We start from the raw sequence: 18,569 nt of genomic DNA on the forward strand, positions 1-18,569 counted from the left end.
AAAATCGTTTTGAATTTGTGATGAAAACTAAATAATACCAAAACTTGAGAGATTAGAAAATCGTATCGATAATATGTTGTGAAATATAACCTAAAAGAATATCTATGAGAAAAAAAAATATTAATTATTCAAGAGTGTATATTTACAAATAAAGAAAGATGCCTATTTATAGGCTAATAATTCTTATCTAGATACAATTTACAAGATAAAGATAATGCTAAGGGTGTTGATTTGGATAGATTAAATTCAAATTTTAATATAATGTAATTTACATCCAATTCTAGATATACATAATCAAATATAAGAGTTTAAATCAAATTACACTCATATGTCGAGCTTATTAGACTATTTAACTTGTTTAACTGTTTGATCTAATCTGAACTCTTGGATCGTGATATAATAAACATCCACATATATATTCATAATAAAAATTTTCGTTTAACTAATTATTACAAATGTTTTAATATTTAATTTTTGATCCTTAAAGATTTTTTATTTTACTTGATTAATGAGGTAGCACACTTGCAACCCTTTCATTCTAAAAAAAGAAAAAGCAATCTTGGAATAATTGGGGTCGGGAAAGATGGTCAAAGAGCCGTGTCCTTTAATTTGATTGATTAAATAAGACCTGGCCGACGTGCCACAGATTAAGCAAGCTGCAATGCATTCCCCACACGGAGACGAGGGAGGACGTGTATGGGGGATGAATGGATCCCACATTTCTCTTCCATTCTTAATTTTCATTTATCCTACGTGGCATTGTTAAAATTGAGGACGTGGCATACTTTTACCCCTTTTCTCCCGTCCCTCCCGAGGAAACACAGTGTTACGGAGAAGAAGTAGAGAAAGAAATTAGACCAGACTCAGTCTCTCTCTCTCACGAGGCCTCCATGTTTTCTTCCCGTTGACCGCCGGCCTCTAATCAAATTCTTCTCTTTCCGCTCTTTCAGACTTTTTTTATTTTGGCCTTTTTCTTTTTAAAAAATAAAATATTATATTTCCAAATAAAAAATAAAAATCAAACGTATAAATTAATCAATTTACCAACTCTTCTCCTTTCATTTGTTGAGTTTCTATTTGTTACTTAGTCGAAATCTCGAAACATTCTTTACTTCGAAACCATCTCCTCCGATCCGATCAACCGTATTTCATCGAAACGACAGCGTGGCGGACGAAGGAATGGGAGGGATGGACGTTGAAGGAGGAATCGCGAGGAAGTTATGGAACAAGTTTAGGAGCGAATCGGTTTTTGTTAACTACACTCCTTTCTTCGTTTGCTTAGCCGCCGGCAATTTAAACGCCGACGCTTTTCTGCACTATCTATCTCAAGATGTTCATTTGCTCAATGCCTTTGCTAACGCGTGAGAATCCTTTGAATCAGTCTTTTCTAATTTACAAAGCTTAATGGATTCGCTATAAGTCTTCAGACCGTTTATCTTTTTTTTCTTTCCCTAATTTGTTTTTTTGGGAATTTTCAGGTACGAGTTAGCGGAGGAGTGTGCTGATGATGAGGAAGACAAGAAGGCAATACGAAAGTTAAGGAAACACGTTAAGGACAAGCTTAAATCACACGATTCTCGTGTCCGAGTAAGCTCAATTTTTCTCTTCTTTATTTAGTATTTTAGTGCTTTTTTCTGTAAAAATAAACAGGCATTAGAAACGTCATCAGTTTTTTTTTTTCCTTAAAATTGTGGTCCTCATTATTAGCAGAGCTCATGATTATTAATATTTGAATTGGATTCACAATGGCAACAAAAACAGCAACAAGTGAAGAGGATATGAATTAGTGTGAATTGTGACAAACAAATACTTTCTTTGTTTCCTATTGATTATTGATTTGTTGTTGTTGTTTTTTTTAATACATATGATAATGTTTTAAATCTTCAAATCTCATCCCAAGGAGTGATTTCGGGTTTATTAATCTTAACCTGCCATGTTGGCCATATTTCATGGTATGCAAGTTTATGACTTGCTAAAAGATTATTGCCTTATACATCGGTTGTGAAGTTTAGAAGCTCCACAAGTGGGTTTGATTAATTGTCACAGTTTCTTTAATTAATAATTATATATGCTAACATAAGTAATTCAATCTTGATTTCCTTATTTGTAGTATAATGGACATGTGGCAAGCATATAAATTTGCTTGTCGAGTCGTTAAACTCTAGAACCAGTGCGCAAGATAATAATGCTTTCTCTAAATTCTATACTTTCTCAGCTGAGATCCTCCCTTATAGGATTTAGTATATTTCAAGAATAGATTTTGAACTGGCTTCCTCTTGTTCAATCCGGTAACCATTTGGACTAGACAGATATGTAACTGCAATGTCTGTGTCTTCTTTCTTCATTTCGTGTTCATAGTGGTGGTTGCTTTAAGTATCTACTCTGATGAAGACCTTGCTGCAGGAATGGGGCTTTGAACTCCCAGAAGAGAGTAGCTCAACAAATGCAACAGCCAAGTATACAGATTTTTTGTTGGCAACAGCCTCGGGTAGAATTGAAGGAGAAAAAGTTCCTGGTAAAATTGCAACCCCTTTTGAGAAGACAAAAGTTGCCGCTTATACACTTGGCGCTATTGCACCTTGCATGAGGCTCTTTGCCTTTATAAATAAAGAGATCCAAGCTCTTCTAGACCCTAATGATAGCAGTCACATTTACAAGAAGTGGATTGATCATTATTGCTCTCAAAATTTTGAGGTTCACCAGATTATTGATTACTAAGTTTCTTCCGTGGTGTTTTTTTGATACTTTGCTGATCAAACAAGAATACTTGTTTTGGTTGTTAGGAAAAGAATGTCACTTTGCTCAGTTCTGATTTCAGGCTTATGCTTTTCGAATTGAAGAGTTGCTGGATACACTAAGCATATCTTTGACAGGCGAAGAGCTGGATGTCATAGAAAAGCTCTACCATCAATCTATGAGACTGGAAGTAGATTTTTTCTCTTCTCAACCGATTATACAGGAAGCAGTGGTCCCTTTGTCTCGGATGCTAGACCCTGCTGCGGGTGGCCAACTCACCATATTTTGTGACTTTGACTTGACATGCACTGCTTTGGATTCCTCTGCTATTTTAGCAGAGCTTGCAATTATAACTATGCAGAAGGCTGAACCTGATGGACCTGAAACCCAACTTGCTCAGATGTCATTAGCTGATTTGAGGAGCACATGGGATGCTCTTTCTGCCCAGTATACTGAAGAGTTTGAGCAGTGTGTAGAAAGCATCACACCAACTGAGACAGGTTTGATAAATGATTGGTAGTCTTCTTGATTTTTATACCCTGTTAGTACAAATGTTTGTGGAAGTAACTGGTAATGACTTAATGCTGTTGAGAGGAAATATTACTAAAAGTAATGCACCTTTCATCCCCCTACTTGTGCAGTGAAAAGTTTCAGTTATGAAGGTCTCTGTGAAGCCCTACAGCAATTTGCAGATTTTGAGAAGAAGGCAAATTCAAGAGTGGTGCAGTCAGGAGTACTTAAGGGTTTAAATCAAGAGGATATAAAAAGGGCTGGCCAAAGTCTGATCCTTCAAGATGGTTGTAAATGGTTTTTTCAGAAAATCATGAAAGTTGAAAATCCGACTGCTGCTGTACATATACTTTCTTATTGTTGGTGTGGGGATCTCATTCGTTCAGCTTTTTCATCAGGTAATCCCTGGAACACAGACAAGTCATGCTAGTTATATAAATACACACACACACACACACACACAAGTTGATAGTAATTTTGAAGATGCGGATAAAAGATCTAGAGTCTAGACATAACATATAGGATGACTAGATCTGTTCTTCACCCAATTGTTAGAGAAATTTCTATTAGAAGACAAACTTGGATTTTAGATGTTGTAGCATATAATGTAATATCATTTATCAGGAAGTATATCCAAAGTATGCCGATTGTTTATTATGCCTTCATGCTCTCTATAATAGTTAGAACCTAGGATTACTTCAATACAAAGACCATCAGTTGCTGAAGTAATAATTTTTTGAAATTTAATGCTTTTACCTCTTCCTATTTTACTTAGCAGGGGATCTAAAAGCTCTGAATGTGCACTCCAATGAGTTAGCTTGTGAAGAGTCCATCACCACAGGGGAGATCACTAAGAAGTTAGAGTCTCCCATGGAAAAGCTTCAAGCATTCAATAACATATTAAACAGCAGAGGCAATGATTGCCAGCACTTGACGGTTTATATTGGAGGTTCAGTTGGTGACTTACTCTGCTTGCTTGAAGCAGACATAGGTATTGTGATGGGTTCAAGTCCCACCCTGAGAAGATTGGGAGAACAGTTTGGCGTTTCTTTTATGCCGTTGTTCTCTGGTTTGGTGGTGAAACAGAGAGAAGTGGTTGAAGTTGGCTCTTCTACTTGGAAAAAGCTTTCAGGCACTTTATATACAGTCTCTAGCTGGGATGAGATACATGCATTTATTCTGGGTTCATGATCATAAAACCCTCTCTATGCTTCCAATGGTAATTAAAGGAAGCAATTTACTGTAGGATATATAGAATCTCAACTGTGGCTAATTTTTCTGAAGGGCCACAGGTCAGCCCTGATTCTTTTTTTCTTTATATAGGGACTGTCATACAGAAATTAATATACAGAGCCCGCCTGCTATCACAGGTGCAATTGTGTAGTTACTGAAACATGGCCTAGCGCCATTTTCAGTTTTCTTTCGACCTTTCTATTTGGTTGCATTTAAGCAAAGTAATTTCAAAATTTGTTGTAATATCGAGATAAAATTTCATTTACAACAGTGGATGGAAATGTATGATTGTTATGCTATCGGTTCTTTTTGGTCGTTGGTTTGCATATTTAGTGTTTATCAGTTTCATCCAAGCAATTCATTCTAGTTCATAGCAGGAGTTTTTACTATTCAGCCTGTGGTTTTCTTTGATTTATGTAGGTTGCCTTTTTCCTTATTTTAGCAATTCAGAGTTGAGAGCTTGTCAAAAATTGGCACCAAGCAATTGAGAAAATAGGCTAAAAACAGAAAATTCAGAACAGCAAAAGCTGTCAAAATGAATGGGGAGACTTGGGAAGTAACGGGCGTAACAAGATGCGTCACTGGCTAAATACTTTAATCTGAATTTGATTATTTGATAGAATATTCCAATAAATTTCTAAATTATTGTTTGAATTTGTTTTTTAATAACTTAGATACTACATATTAAATACATGATTAAAATAAATTTAACATTATTTATATATATTATTAATAATAATTAAATTTAGTTTATATAAAAATAAATTAAAATTTTAAAATTATATTTATAACAATTAATGAATTTTATTAAGTTTTACACTAATTATAAAAAAATTATACATAAAAAATATTATGTATAAAATTAAAATTTAATATTAAATTTATTATTTATAATCACGTTCAATAATAGATATTCTAAGACAATTACTCAAATCTTATCTGAATCTATAGCGACTAGTAGTTTTATTACTAGACTCTTATCTGAATTCAATTATAAAATATCTTAATCTTATTTAATCAATTTAAATAATATAAAATATCTTACGATAAGGTACTTATTGACATCATTAACATGGCCAGCTCGAATGTACATGCTTTATTTTATTTTTGAACTGTTAAAACCACTCTATTAAGAGAAAAGCTTTTAAAGCTCTTATGTATATATTGAAATATAAATGTTGAATTGATCACTAATTAGCATCTTGACTGATATATTATTAATAAATTTTATATTGAAAATTGTGAATATAGAAATGGGGAGACAAACAACTAAATAAGAAAGAAAAATTAAAATAGCATCCTTCCTCTGTTCCCTTTTTTTCCTCTCTTTCTTGCCATTTTTTTTGTCCTCTGTTTTATAAGCAGAAGTGAACTCCATGTGTCACGCCTAGCACTTTAAGAAGAAAGATTTCAAGAAGAAAATAGGCAGTGTATCCAAAAATCTCACATTGAAAGAATTTTGAGAAGCTTATAAACAGTGACCGTTGTATACTCCATCAAGTTAGTTTTTTAAGAGAGAGTAATGGATCGTAACAAGTAGTATCAGAATAAATCCGACCTTAACTCGATTTCACACTAAGTAGTATCGAAGTGGGTAGGTAAAGATGTCATGTCTAGCACTTTAGGAAAAAAATAAGTAGAGTGCATCTAAAAATCTCATATCAAATAAATAAGAGAATTTTGAAAAACTTATAAACGGTGACGTTGTACACTCTATCAGATTAACTTCTTAAAGAGAAAGTAATGACCCCGTGACACCATAGTTGGACCAATAAGATTTGTTAGCAGTTTAATACAAGTACAGCTCAAGCATGTGCCACATGTCCGTATTGCATGAACTTGAATGGTTCTTAGACATGCTTTTCTCTCTTTCTCTCCGATCTAATTCCATCTGTGAAAGGCTGGTTTAGGTGTAGTTTCAGGGCATGAAACCATGTGGGCAGCACGTCAGCCTTCATTTCCTCATAAATTCCCTCAGATACAACACTAGTAATCAAATTGAACTATATTATATCCATATTTGTTCATAATCTCAATTCTCTCTCTAATAATGGGAAAGGAAGGAAGGAAATACTTCTCCCTAGTAATCTGCTGCTGCCTTCTAGTTCACATGGCATCCATCTACTTTAGCAATCACCCAATACGAAAACAGAAAAAAAAAAAAAACAAATGCACCGTTTCAGCCCACATGTCAGCATGTGGGGATCAGTGCCTTTTATTGATAGTTTAATGGTTTTTTTCTAAAGAGGAAATGGCGGTTAGTGGACTGCACTCAGACCATGATTGATGGTATGTGCAAACACTTCCTCCCATTTTCTTTTGCTTCCCCCCCCTTTTTTTTCTTCTCCTTATAATGTCTTTTGGTATTTATTAATGATGCAATTGGGAGCTTCCTCTCTCTAAAAGGACAAACCTATCCACATGCAAAAGCTTTTCCCGTTACTCTTTAAAAGTTTTTAATCGTCATGTACTTAGGATTCTAAGTTTTTGTTTACGACCTTTTAAGATATACATTAATCAAGAAGGTGGCCTTTAATCAAGGATTAAATCTACAATTTTGAGTTGCTTAAACAATTTTTAGCTTGAGATTATGATCATTTGGCCAGAAGGGTAAATTTGATTTTTCATTGCCAATGCCTATAAGCACATTTGGTACTGAAAGAAGAAAAAAAGGGCAAAAGCAAAAAGCTGGCTATTTTAATCTTGTCTTTGTTTCTCTGTTTACTTAGCCCATAACATGGAAAGATTCCATGGTATTCAATCATAACGAATAACTAACCTACTCACACTGTTTAATTTATTAGGACATGATGGGGGCTGATCTGTGTGTCTTTAAAATAAACCCAAAAACAATGTGGATTGTTAGATCAAATGGAGGTTTACCATAATTGAGTTTTTGTTTGGATTTATTAGAGCTTAATAACACAAGAGTAAGGGTTGTGTGTTAAGTATTAAAATAATGGGATTCAAATTCCCACTATCATTTTGGTTTGATGCTGGGAGGAGTCACATGTACATCAGTATCATGATTCCTAAATCCTTGTCATACTTAGAAGTTACCCTATCCCTTCTCTTCATCTGTGCCAAAGTAGGGGTTTGAACCTGAAATGATTTGAGCATATGCAGCAGCTTTTCAATTATTAAGGCTACTGAAAGTAGCTTTTGACAATATTGTACACAAGGTTTACCAGGTGGAAAGCTTTTTGGGCTCTTTGATAGGGGGAAGAATAGATGCAAATCCCAACTGCCCCTCTGGATTGGTGCATATTCTTGCTACAACCGTGAAAATAGTAACTAAATTTAATTGGGTCTTACTCGGATTTTGATCAATTAATAAATGCTAAAATTCTCCAAATGAGCAGAGAGATATGGGGTTTTACCAAGAATGCATTGAATAAATGCTGTCTATAACAGTAGAATATTGTACTTAGCTGTAATTTTCATCACAGATGAGAATATGAGATAAAAATATCAATCATTACTTGCTTTAGTTGACTATCAAATACAAGAAATAGAAGAAAGAAACACATTCTTTCCCCACGTTTACTGTCGGAGAAACTTCCAATAACTCCAAAAGCTTCCCCGTCAGTACTAGCTGATTAAAAGCTGTTGCAGAACCCAAGATCTCACGAGCTCTCCCTAAATTAAACTAATCGCCATTTCTTTAATATTTATATACCAACACTTTTACATCAATCAGTCTTCTTTCCCCATCGCTTCTCATCAAAATTCAACACATATGCACAAGTTTGCTCCACACTAATCACCCCACTTTGCCCAACTTCTCCCTAGTAGTTCCTGAAGGTGGAAATGGTGGAGTACTAAGAGACTGATGGCAGTTAAGGAGAAGAATATGCAGTTGAAAATCCATTTCTTGTTGCTGTTCTTCTGCTACTGCATCGGTTCTTGTTCTTTTGGTCTTGCCAATGTGGTTGAAAAAACCAAATTGAATGAGGAAGTATCGGCTTTATTATCCATAAAGGCTAGTCTTATTGATCCGTTGAATAGCCTTCAGGATTGGAAATTGCCTGACAGTTTAGCTCTCAAGTATTCAGCTCACTGTAACTGGACTGGAGTATGGTGCAATTCTGACGGTGCAGTTGAAAAGCTTGATCTCTCCCGTATGAATCTCAGTGGACGAGTTTCAGATGATATCCAACAGCTGAAAAGCCTTACTTCTCTCAACTTGTGCTGCAACGAACTGTCTTCTACTTTGCCAAAATCCGTATCCAATCTCACATCACTCGACAGCATTGATGTGAGCCAGAATTTCTTCACTGGCAGCTTTCCTGTGGGTTTTGGAAGAGCTTCAGCACTAACTTTGCTGAATGCTTCCAGCAACAATTTCTCAGGAGTTCTCCCTGAGGATCTTGGCAATGCAACTTCATTGGATACTCTAGACCTGAGAGGAAGTTTCTTCCAGGGTTCAGTTCCAAAATCTTTCAAGAACTTGCGAAAGTTGAAATTTCTTGGCCTTTCTGGAAATAATCTCACTGGTCAGATACCAGGAGAGCTGGGGCAGCTTTCATCGCTGGAGACTATAATTCTGGGGTACAATGAATTTGAAGGTGGAATACCGGTTGAGTTTGGTAACCTCTCCAGTCTAAAGTACCTTGATATGGCAGTAGGCAGTCTTAGTGGTGAGATTCCAGCTGAACTAGGGAGGCTCAAGTTACTAGAAACAGTTTTCTTGTACAAGAACAATTTTAAAGGCAAGATTCCACCATCAATTGGCAACCTTACTTCGTTGCAGCTGCTGGATTTGTCTGATAACGATTTATCTGGAGAGATTCCTGCTGAGATTGCCGAGCTGAAGAACTTACAACTCTTGAATCTAATGCGCAATCAATTATCAGGCTCAGTCCCTGCGGGACTCGGAGGTTTGGCACAATTGGAGGTGCTTGAGCTGTGGAACAATTCCTTGTCAGGCCCACTGCCGATTGATCTGGGCAAGAATTCGCCATTACAGTGGTTGGACATATCGTCCAATTCCTTCTCTGGTGAAATCCCGGCCACCTTGTGCAATGGGGGCAATCTCACCAAGCTCATTCTATTCAACAACTCTCTTTCAGGTCCAGTGCCAGTCAGCTTGTCAACTTGTCTGTCACTTGTTCGTGTTCGAATGCAGAATAATAAGCTCTCCGGAACAATTCCAGTTGGACTAGGCAAACTTGGGAAGCTACAGAGGCTAGAATTGGCAAATAACAGTCTCACTGGGGAAATCCCGAATGATATTGCTTCTTCTACATCACTTTCCTTTATTGATCTTTCTAGTAATCACCTCCGATCTTCTCTTCCGTCTACCATTCTTTCCATCCCAAGTCTGCAAACATTTATTGCTTCAAACAATAACTTGATTGGTGAAATCCCAGATCAATTTCAGGATTGCCCTTCACTTTCTGTGCTTGATCTCTCAACAAACCATTTTACAGGAAGTATTCCAAAGAGCATTGCTTCGTGTGTGAAATTAGTTACATTGAATCTGAGGAATAACCAATTGACTGGAGATATTCCGAAATCAATTGCCATGATGCCCACTTTGGCTGTTCTTGATTTATCTAACAACTCTCTAACAGGTGGGATACCTGATAATTTTGGAACTTCGCCAGCTTTAGAAATGCTCAATGTCTCATACAACAAACTAGAGGGTCCAGTTCCTGCAAATGGTGTGCTAAGAACAATCAACACAGATGACCTCGCGGGCAATGCTGGTCTCTGTGGCGGTGTTCTCCGTCCATGTGACCGATATTCACCAACTTCATCGAGGCAGAGAAGCTTGCGCGCAAAGCATATTGTTGCTGAATGGCTCATTGGGATTTCATCAGTTTTAGCAGCTGGAATCTTACTCATCGGTGGGCGGTTGCTATATAAAAAGTGGTATTCAAGTGGCGGTTGCTTCGAGGAAAGGTTTGAAGCAGGCAGTGGAGAATGGCCGTGGAGATTAATGGCATTCCAGAGACTTGGTTTCACAGCTGCTGACATCCTAGCCTGTATTAAAGAGTCAAACGTGGTTGGAATGGGAGCCACTGGGGTTGTATACAAGGCTGAGATGCCACAATCAAATGCAGTTGTGGCTGTTAAAAAGTTGTGGAGATCAGGAACTGACATTGAAACAGGAAACAGTGGAGATTTTGTTGGAGAGGTGAATCTCCTAGGGAAGCTAAGGCATCGAAATATAGTTCGGTTACTAGGATTTCTTCATAATGATAATAGCATGATGATAGTATATGAGTTCATGCAAAATGGTAGCTTAGGAGAAGCCTTGCATGGCAAACAAGCAGGTAGGTTGCTGCTAGATTGGGTTTCACGGTATAACATAGCACTCGGAGTTGCACAAGGGCTTGCATATCTCCACCATGATTGTCATCCACCTGTCATACATCGAGACATCAAGTCGAATAACATACTGCTTGATGCAAATCTTGAGGCAAGAATTGCTGATTTTGGTTTGGCAAGGATGATGGTCAGAAAGAATGAAACAGTTTCAATGGTGGCAGGGTCTTACGGGTACATAGCTCCTGGTAAGTTACAATTAACATCTCACTTCTATAGATTTGATTCTCTGTTTAATATGATAATGCTAATTTATAGATTGTGGCTCATTTTATTTGACAATGACTGTGTGACAGAGTATGGTTACACCTTGAAGGTTGATGAAAAGACTGACATATACAGCTTTGGAGTGGTTTTACTGGAACTTCTAACCGGAAAGCGGCCTTTAGATCCCGAGTTTGGAGAATCTGTAGACATTGTGGAATGGATTAGAAGAAAGGTTGGAGACAACAAAGCTCTAGAAGAGGTATTAGATCCCAATTTAGGAAACTGTAAGCATATTCAAGAAGAGATGCTGTTAGTTGTTAGGATAGCACTTCTTTGCACTGCCAAGCTCCCCAGGGACAGACCATCCATGAGGGATGTGATTACGATGCTTGGTGAGGCAAAGCCTCGGAGAAAAAGCATTAGCAACAATGACGGTAATGCGTCTAGCAAAGAGAAGCCAGTGCCAGTCTTCAGCACATCACCTGTAAATGGCCTCGTGTAGGAACAGAGAAGCGTTCCCTCTCCGGCCCCCTTATTTTGTCAAAATTAGAAATACTTGTTTGTATGTAGCATTGTTTTTGTTAATGCTTGTAATCACTGAATCATATGGTTGTCCACAAAATTAACGGGTATATCAGCTGGATTTCTCCTGCAAATAAAGTTCCATGGGGGAGTCAGGCAAGCAGATAAATCCCTTGTACCTGAAATTGTTACCTCTCATTGTCAAATGTTATTTTTTTTTTTTTTGTAATAGTACAGATCTACAGATCAATTCTTGGAAACCTCTCCTCTTCTTTTGCTATTAGAAATTCTACACAAGCCTAATCAATTTTCCTGCTGCTAGTATACTTCTTTAAGAAGAACCTAAAGATGACACAAAGGCCAATCCTGGTTAAAATTGACTTGTTCCACAGAGTTTTTGAGATTATCCTCAAAACCCCTTCAGAAACCACTTGATATAGATGAGCCACCATGACATACATACCATAATCTAAGATGACCCGATGGCTGTATTGACATACATGTCAATCACGCTCCCAATTAGCACACTTCTTATGCTATATGCAATGGATGAGATTTCAGTTTGGTATAAAGAAGAATACACCAGCAGAAAATTACAAGTGCAGAAGTTTCAAGACACAAACAATAAACTTTGCCATTGATAAGGAAAGCACTCTCATTTTGAGGTCCCAAAAATAAAAAAATACAGTAAAATGGCTCTGTTATTTACAGCAACAAAAAAAATATATATATATATAGCAGTTACTAGGTAATTTGTATATATTACATTAAAAACTAAGATATTGGTGCCTTTCAAAACGTGTGGTGACTATTCCCTGGAACTGTAATCGAGATTTAAGAAAAGTAGAAAACATGTGAGAAAATAACAGCAAATGGAAACAAACAGAGAGCCACAAAGGATCAAACTTTACTCAGTCAAAATGCTTTAACTATTATGTATTTCTTTTTTGCATTGTATGTTGCTAGCATGCCCTTTTCATCTTATGGTGGGCTTGAGAGAGATATATTCTAGATGGGCTTGCTTCGTTGTCTCTGGTTCCTTTCTTGTAACCTTGGAGCTGTAAATTATGAATTGAAGTAACCTAAGATATGAATGGAAAAAGCAATTTAAACAAGAATCAGACGAGAATATGAATATGCGTACCCAATCCAGTAGCCTCAGATGTCCTCATGATTCTAAGCCTCTTCACAGAACTAACGAACATCCTGAATCAAATCAGAGAACATTCATAATGAGTGTTAAAAGGAGACAGCTTTAATCCATAATACATCTTCACATCTAGTTCTTTCCTACTCCACAAATAAGCTTAGCTTTAGCCTCTTCAAGTTGTTCACCTTATTGTCATAAAGTTCTACGTCAACCCCCTTCTGTGTATATTTAAAACAGACACACACACACATGTCAAGATGTCCATACATAGCATTATATTATGGTGTCCCCTAACTGATGTCCTCCCTTAGAAACCCAGTCAAGATGACCACAGAGATATATGCAATCAATTCTTCAAGGGAATATATTAAATTCAGGGGCAGTAAGGGAAAGGAACATGCAATAAAGATGTTAAGCTTTTCCTTTAACTCTCCCCAGCTTTTTTTCCGAAATAATTGACAGTTTGTCCAAAAAATTGATTAATACATAATATAAATGCAATTGCCTATAAGGCTAAAAGGAGAATGCGCACTTTGATAGTTTAAAAAAGTTTTATACATATATACACTGAGAAACTCCCTAAGGATCTACTTTTTTTTCACTCCAGGCAGTAAAAACAGAAGTTCATTTTAGAAACGTCATGTGAGACACTGAGACTTTAGAAAAAAATTAAAAAGTAAAGTGATATATAAAAATGAAATTATACATACTCCCAAGGAACATCTCCAACAAGCATCCAGTCTCCCTCCTTGTCCTCGTAAGTAAGCACAAAATCAGATGATCCATCCAGCAGTTTTGAAGGTCTTGCCACTTCATGCTCCCGCACCCTTGATCCTAATCACAAAAATCATGACAAGATTAGGAGAAGAGAAACAAGCTTTGATGATCATCAAAGAGAAAAATGTAGTCTTTCACCTTGTTTGAATCAGGACCTTCTTTACAGTGGAATTTCAAAGGCTTTCAATCTCAGCTCCTCCTATAATTCTATTGGTTTAACATTTCTTTACTTAGAAAGGTCTAAATGTTTCCAGTCTAATGTTTCCTATTTTGACACAAAGCTTGAAAAGACACGTAGGATGCTTGTCAAATTTTCTTGCATGACAACTCATGTTCACATTCTGATTTTGCATAAATTAAGACATCCCTATGATCAGTAATTAAATGGGCACTTAACTCATCTTTTGAAAATCAAAACAAAACAAATTAGGAAACCTCACCTACTGGATTGACACTTGTGGTGTTTTTGAGAAACATATCTTCCAAGGTTTTTGCCAACTTCTCATAGGATTCATGGGCATTCAGATCAACCTTCCTTCCAATTGGAATTCCATCCATATTCACCTTCACAAACAGGGATTTCCTGAGTTTAGCATTACCACTGTTTTGGTAGCTGCCAATGGTCCTCTTCTCAACCATAGAGGTCTCATTTTTATGGTTCTCCATTGTTGAGTTAAATCCTTCAGTGGCCACTGCTTTTGCTTGGTTAACCATGCTATTCATTCTATAAGCTCTGATAGGAGGCCACCCCACGACTTGACTGTTACAAATTCAAGGACAAATAACAGATGTTAACAGGGGGAAAAACAGCAAAGAAAAGGTTCAAAAGCTGCCAATAAGTAATTAACACCCGGCCACCGCAACTCAAAATTATGTTAACGATATCAGCTGCTTATGGAAATACCAGAAAAGTTATACCAAAAGAATACTTGTACACATCAAAACTGTCTTGATTGCATGGATTTGTGCCTTGACTCAGATGGAGCCTATTCATTCTATAAACTGGTGTATGGAATCATGTCACTTTTTCAGCCCAAAGAATTATCCTTTTTTGGTTGGGAGCTTTGGAGTTTGATCAATTATATAACACTGGGACGATCTCCTATTTACTGCTTTACATAGTTAACAGATAGAGTGGCAAAGAAAGATAACCAATCATCTGATTCAAAGATAATTATTAAAATTAGCAAGCAAACAGGAATATATATTGAATTTGTTATTGAAGATCAGGACCATTTGATGTTACATCTTCGAAATAAGCAGAAGCACTAAATAGTTTGTTTCCCGCCAGCATGACCCATTGTAATGAGAGTGGAAGCATCCTTAATTCATACCTAATCCTAAGAATAAAGTTGTCTCCCTTGCCAATCCCTTTCTGAATGATTAATCATGCAAGCAATATCTTTGTAATTGTAAACATAAGTACATCCTGCTAAATTTTCTTTCGAGCCTAATTGGAGGATTCTAGTTTTCTTTTCTTCCTTAAATCTCTTTCTCCTGATCTTGTGAATTTGGCAGCTGGGTGTTTATTGTACCAAAGTTTTGTAATCGATTATAACATATCTTATGAAGGTAACCAAGTACTATAACAGAATTACAGAAAGCAGATAAAATTCAGAAATAAAAAAGAAGCACAATCAGGACATAAAACTCATGGCAGGGACCCAAAAACGCAATTACATGGACTCACAAATCAGGCTGAAATTAGAGCATACCTAGAGCCATTAGCAGCAGCCACAGAATCAGCAGACCTCTTGGTCCCAGCAGTGACATTAGCTCTACTTAAAGAAGATGAAGAAGAAGATGACGAAGATGATGGAGAAGGAGATGAAGAAGCATCAGCAGAAACCACAGAAGGGAAATCCTTAGCAGTCAAAATCCTAGCATATTGACCACCCCTCGAAACTTGTTGTATCTTAAAACCACCACCAAGGCTCAAGCCAAGACCCAGCTCTAACTCAGACTCATCTGGGTATGAAGAATCCTCCGAGGACACCACCATGTTGTCCTCCCTTGACACTGTAGACATTGACCCACTTTCAGAACCACCACCACTACCAACACGAATAACAACACCTCCTTGCATTGAAAATTAAACCCCTTGGGTTGGACCACAGTTTCAAACTTTACAGTCAAGAACAGGAGATTAATTACACGTAAAGGTTGTAACTTTGTAGGCAGAGAGAAATGGTAAAAAGAAAAGAAAAGGAACAAGGAAGGAGATTTTAGGAGGGTGTGAAGCAAATGTTTGGTGTGTATTGGGAAACTGGAACTGATAGTAATAATAAAAGAAAAAGAAAACCAGGAGGAGGGAGAAAAGGAAGGGTTAGGTTGGGAAGGTGCGGGTGTTGGGCAATGGTGCTGGTGCTGGTGCTGGTGTTTGTAGTGATGAGTTGGGGCCTACCTTGTCTGCTTTTATGCGCCTCCATCAATGATTTTTTTTTCCCTAAAACCTTCTTTTTTGCTTTGCTTTCTAGACCTTCACTTCTCTTTTCATTTACCATTAACATTAATATATCTTCAATTTCTCGGCAACACACAAACAGAGAAATTGCTTTGCTTGTAGCAAAAATATAACCAAAATGCTAATAAATGATTCACCCTTTTGTTTTTATTGTTCTTATTATGTGTGGGATATCTTCTTGGAAAATGGGAATCTCTCTATGCTTTGTTATGTACATTATTAAATGTTTGGATAAGGTTAGCAAAATGCCAAGCCAACCTTCCTTTTCCTTCTCTTATTTATTTCCTTTCTTATACCATTAGTGACAGTGTTGAGAAAAAAATCAAAAAATGGATCAGAATAAAAAGGTAATTTTGGTAATAGGTATGCATTGGCCACAAAATATGACTCTTCTAACTTTTTAGGGTGGCACGAGCCTTTTAGTTACAAGGATATAACTTTAATATTTTGAGTAATTCATCTTCTTTGCTCAACCCTATCAATACTAATATTTAGATGTCTTTGAGAACAAATCTTTTTTCGATGCATAGGGTTCATTAAAAATGACAAGTGTAGAGCATACTCAAGGATCTAAACTCACGCGAGATCTATTCTTACATTTTCCTTAAGAATTATTAGGAAAAAAAAAAGGTTTAAAAAGTCATGTTGGAAGAAACACTCGATTTTTATTACTCTAGGGTGTTTTGCCCTTCAATACAAGAGGTCATCTCCTTTTATGGACAAAGGAATAGGAAACAACAAACCTTCTATAGTGAAAAGATAAAGACACATGTTTTACACAATACACTGACCATAATGAAAAAATTGACACTTTTATCTGGCATACTTAAAGTAAAAGACAAGATAAAAGACATTTAGTGCAAGCTTATTTAATAAAGGAAAATTATTGCCTTCTTTAGTCATAGTCTGTGTTAGGGTTTGAAGTGAGGTTGAGTTCCACAATCTTCTGTTGTTTTCTTTCCTTGCATATGTACATGTGCAAAGGGAATGCCTCAGGGTTTGTATCATAGTGTCTTTTGCATGTTTCACATAATGACTTTATAGAAAGTTATGCAAGCTTATCTTCATTTATCTTTCCTTATTCTCAAGGGTCTTAGGACCATTTATGAGGATTAGGGATTCTTTCATTGTATTTTTTTAATGTTGCTTTTATTTGATAATGATATGGTCCAAGTGTCTTGAGGACGTAATCCCAAGACATTTCTATTTCCAATAAAGGCTAAATATGATCTAGAATAGTCTTGTTATGTTGGCAGATACGTCTTTGAAATGTTCTGTATTCTTGATCAAAGTTCATTCATATTGCAATGGAATGTTCTATATGCCCATGCAGAGGGGAATGCACCAAGCTGGGTGGCTTTTCCATGTGTGACAAAATACTGAGGCTTGTAGAAGATAAATATGACAACCTTTTTTCTTTTTCCTACTTCTGATGTGACTAATTCTTTTCAGTATGGAAGTGGATAAAACCATGTGAGAAAATCTACAAAGTTCTTTCTCCATGTTTTTATTTCTCCCTTAATTGCCTTTTCTATGAATTTCAAGAAATCCATAATGTGGAGTTGGATACCAATGTGATACTTATGGGTCAAGTACTAGAACATCCACTTTAATTCCTTTAGAAACTCCATGAATTCATATTTTAAGACTTGAATACTTGCATCTTTTTTTCTGAGAGCATGATTCCATATTTTAAGACCAATTTTGTGAAGTGCTGAGGTAGTTGAATGTGGGCTTCTTCATCTGGGTTGAATAAAAAGATATCATCTATATAAATGAGGGTCTAGTCCTTTATGGGATGAAAGATTTTTATCATTATCTTTTGGAATGGTGATAGCACCATTTTGAACACCCAAATGGTAATATAGTCCATTGGTAGTGATGGTTGGGTATGTAAAACCCTATTTTTGGCCTATCTTCAACATAAATACCCAATTGCCAGAAACTAGCCTTGAGATCAAATTTTGATAAGACTCTTGCATTGGCAAAACTTGAGAAAATGGAGTTTTTGTTAGGCAATGAAAATTTGTCATCAAGGAAGAAGTGATTAAGAGGCTGGTAGTTGACGACTAATCTCAATTTACCTCTAACTTGTTTAGCTCTCTTGTTAACATAGAAAGCCTGGTATGCCCATTGAGAATTAAATGACTCAATTAACCCCTGTTACTATAATTGTTTACATTTTTTTTCAAGTAGCTTTTAGTGATCTGGGTTCATTCTTGAATAATTGGCCTTGGTAGGATTAATGTCTTCATTAAACTTGAATGATAACTTAATAAAGAATTCTTAGTTCTTTAATAAATGATTATTACATCTGAGAAGGAACTCTAAGTGAGAATTAGCACATGCTTTCTCTTTAAGCATATCAACTATCATTTAGCCTTGATCTGATGGCTACTAGCAAGAATATAATTTAGGGACTTGCACCTATGCTTGGAAAAAAATTTGTACTTTATCCCCTCAGAAAGAATCCACAAATGCTAGCATTGATAATAAATGTCAAAACCTATGATGATATCTTTGCCAGGTAGTTCGACCCAAAAACCTAGGTGGTGATAGAGCACTAGGGAAAAAACTTGATAGTAACAGACTTACTGATCAAATGTGCAGTGAATATTTGATCTGAAGCAGTTTTAA

The 18,569-nt window shown here is 36.4% G+C and overlaps 3 protein-coding genes across 4 annotated transcripts; 2 read left to right on the forward strand and 1 right to left on the reverse strand.

Moving 5' to 3' along the window:
- On the forward strand, positions 1,004 to 4,805 carry LOC18613060 (probable aminopyrimidine aminohydrolase, mitochondrial). Its single transcript, XM_018114428.1, has 6 exons — positions 1,004 to 1,361; positions 1,479 to 1,587; positions 2,404 to 2,694; positions 2,819 to 3,236; positions 3,378 to 3,644; positions 4,025 to 4,805. Exons 1-6 carry the CDS (start codon positions 1,180 to 1,182, stop codon positions 4,435 to 4,437), a joined length of 1,680 nt encoding a protein of 559 aa, XP_017969917.1. The 5' UTR covers positions 1,004 to 1,179; the 3' UTR covers positions 4,438 to 4,805.
- Positions 7,897 to 12,264, forward strand: LOC108663797 (MDIS1-interacting receptor like kinase 1). The gene is made up of 2 exons (XM_018129248.1): positions 7,897 to 11,000; positions 11,109 to 12,264. Exons 1-2 carry the CDS (start codon positions 8,312 to 8,314, stop codon positions 11,519 to 11,521), a joined length of 3,102 nt encoding a protein of 1,033 aa, XP_017984737.1. The 5' UTR covers positions 7,897 to 8,311; the 3' UTR covers positions 11,522 to 12,264.
- On the reverse strand, positions 12,155 to 15,886 carry LOC18613061 (auxin-responsive protein IAA11). Of its 2 annotated transcripts, none has more exons than XM_007050096.2 (5): positions 15,184 to 15,886; positions 13,909 to 14,228; positions 13,402 to 13,525; positions 12,686 to 12,747; positions 12,155 to 12,599 (listed from the first exon to the last, which is right to left on the reverse strand). In XM_007050096.2, the coding sequence occupies exons 1-5, from the start codon at positions 15,552 to 15,554 to the stop codon at positions 12,550 to 12,552; spliced, it is 927 nt and encodes a 308-aa protein (XP_007050158.2). In that variant the 5' UTR covers positions 15,555 to 15,886; the 3' UTR covers positions 12,155 to 12,549. The 2 variants fall into 2 exon arrangements, 1 of the variants encoding a protein (XP_007050158.2); XR_001929870.1 differs by having other exon boundaries at positions 12,417 to 12,599; positions 13,398 to 13,525.

Source organism: Theobroma cacao, chromosome 1, assembly GCF_000208745.1.
Source record: "Theobroma cacao cultivar B97-61/B2 chromosome 1, Criollo_cocoa_genome_V2, whole genome shotgun sequence".
Taxonomy (NCBI): domain Eukaryota; kingdom Viridiplantae; phylum Streptophyta; class Magnoliopsida; order Malvales; family Malvaceae; genus Theobroma; species Theobroma cacao.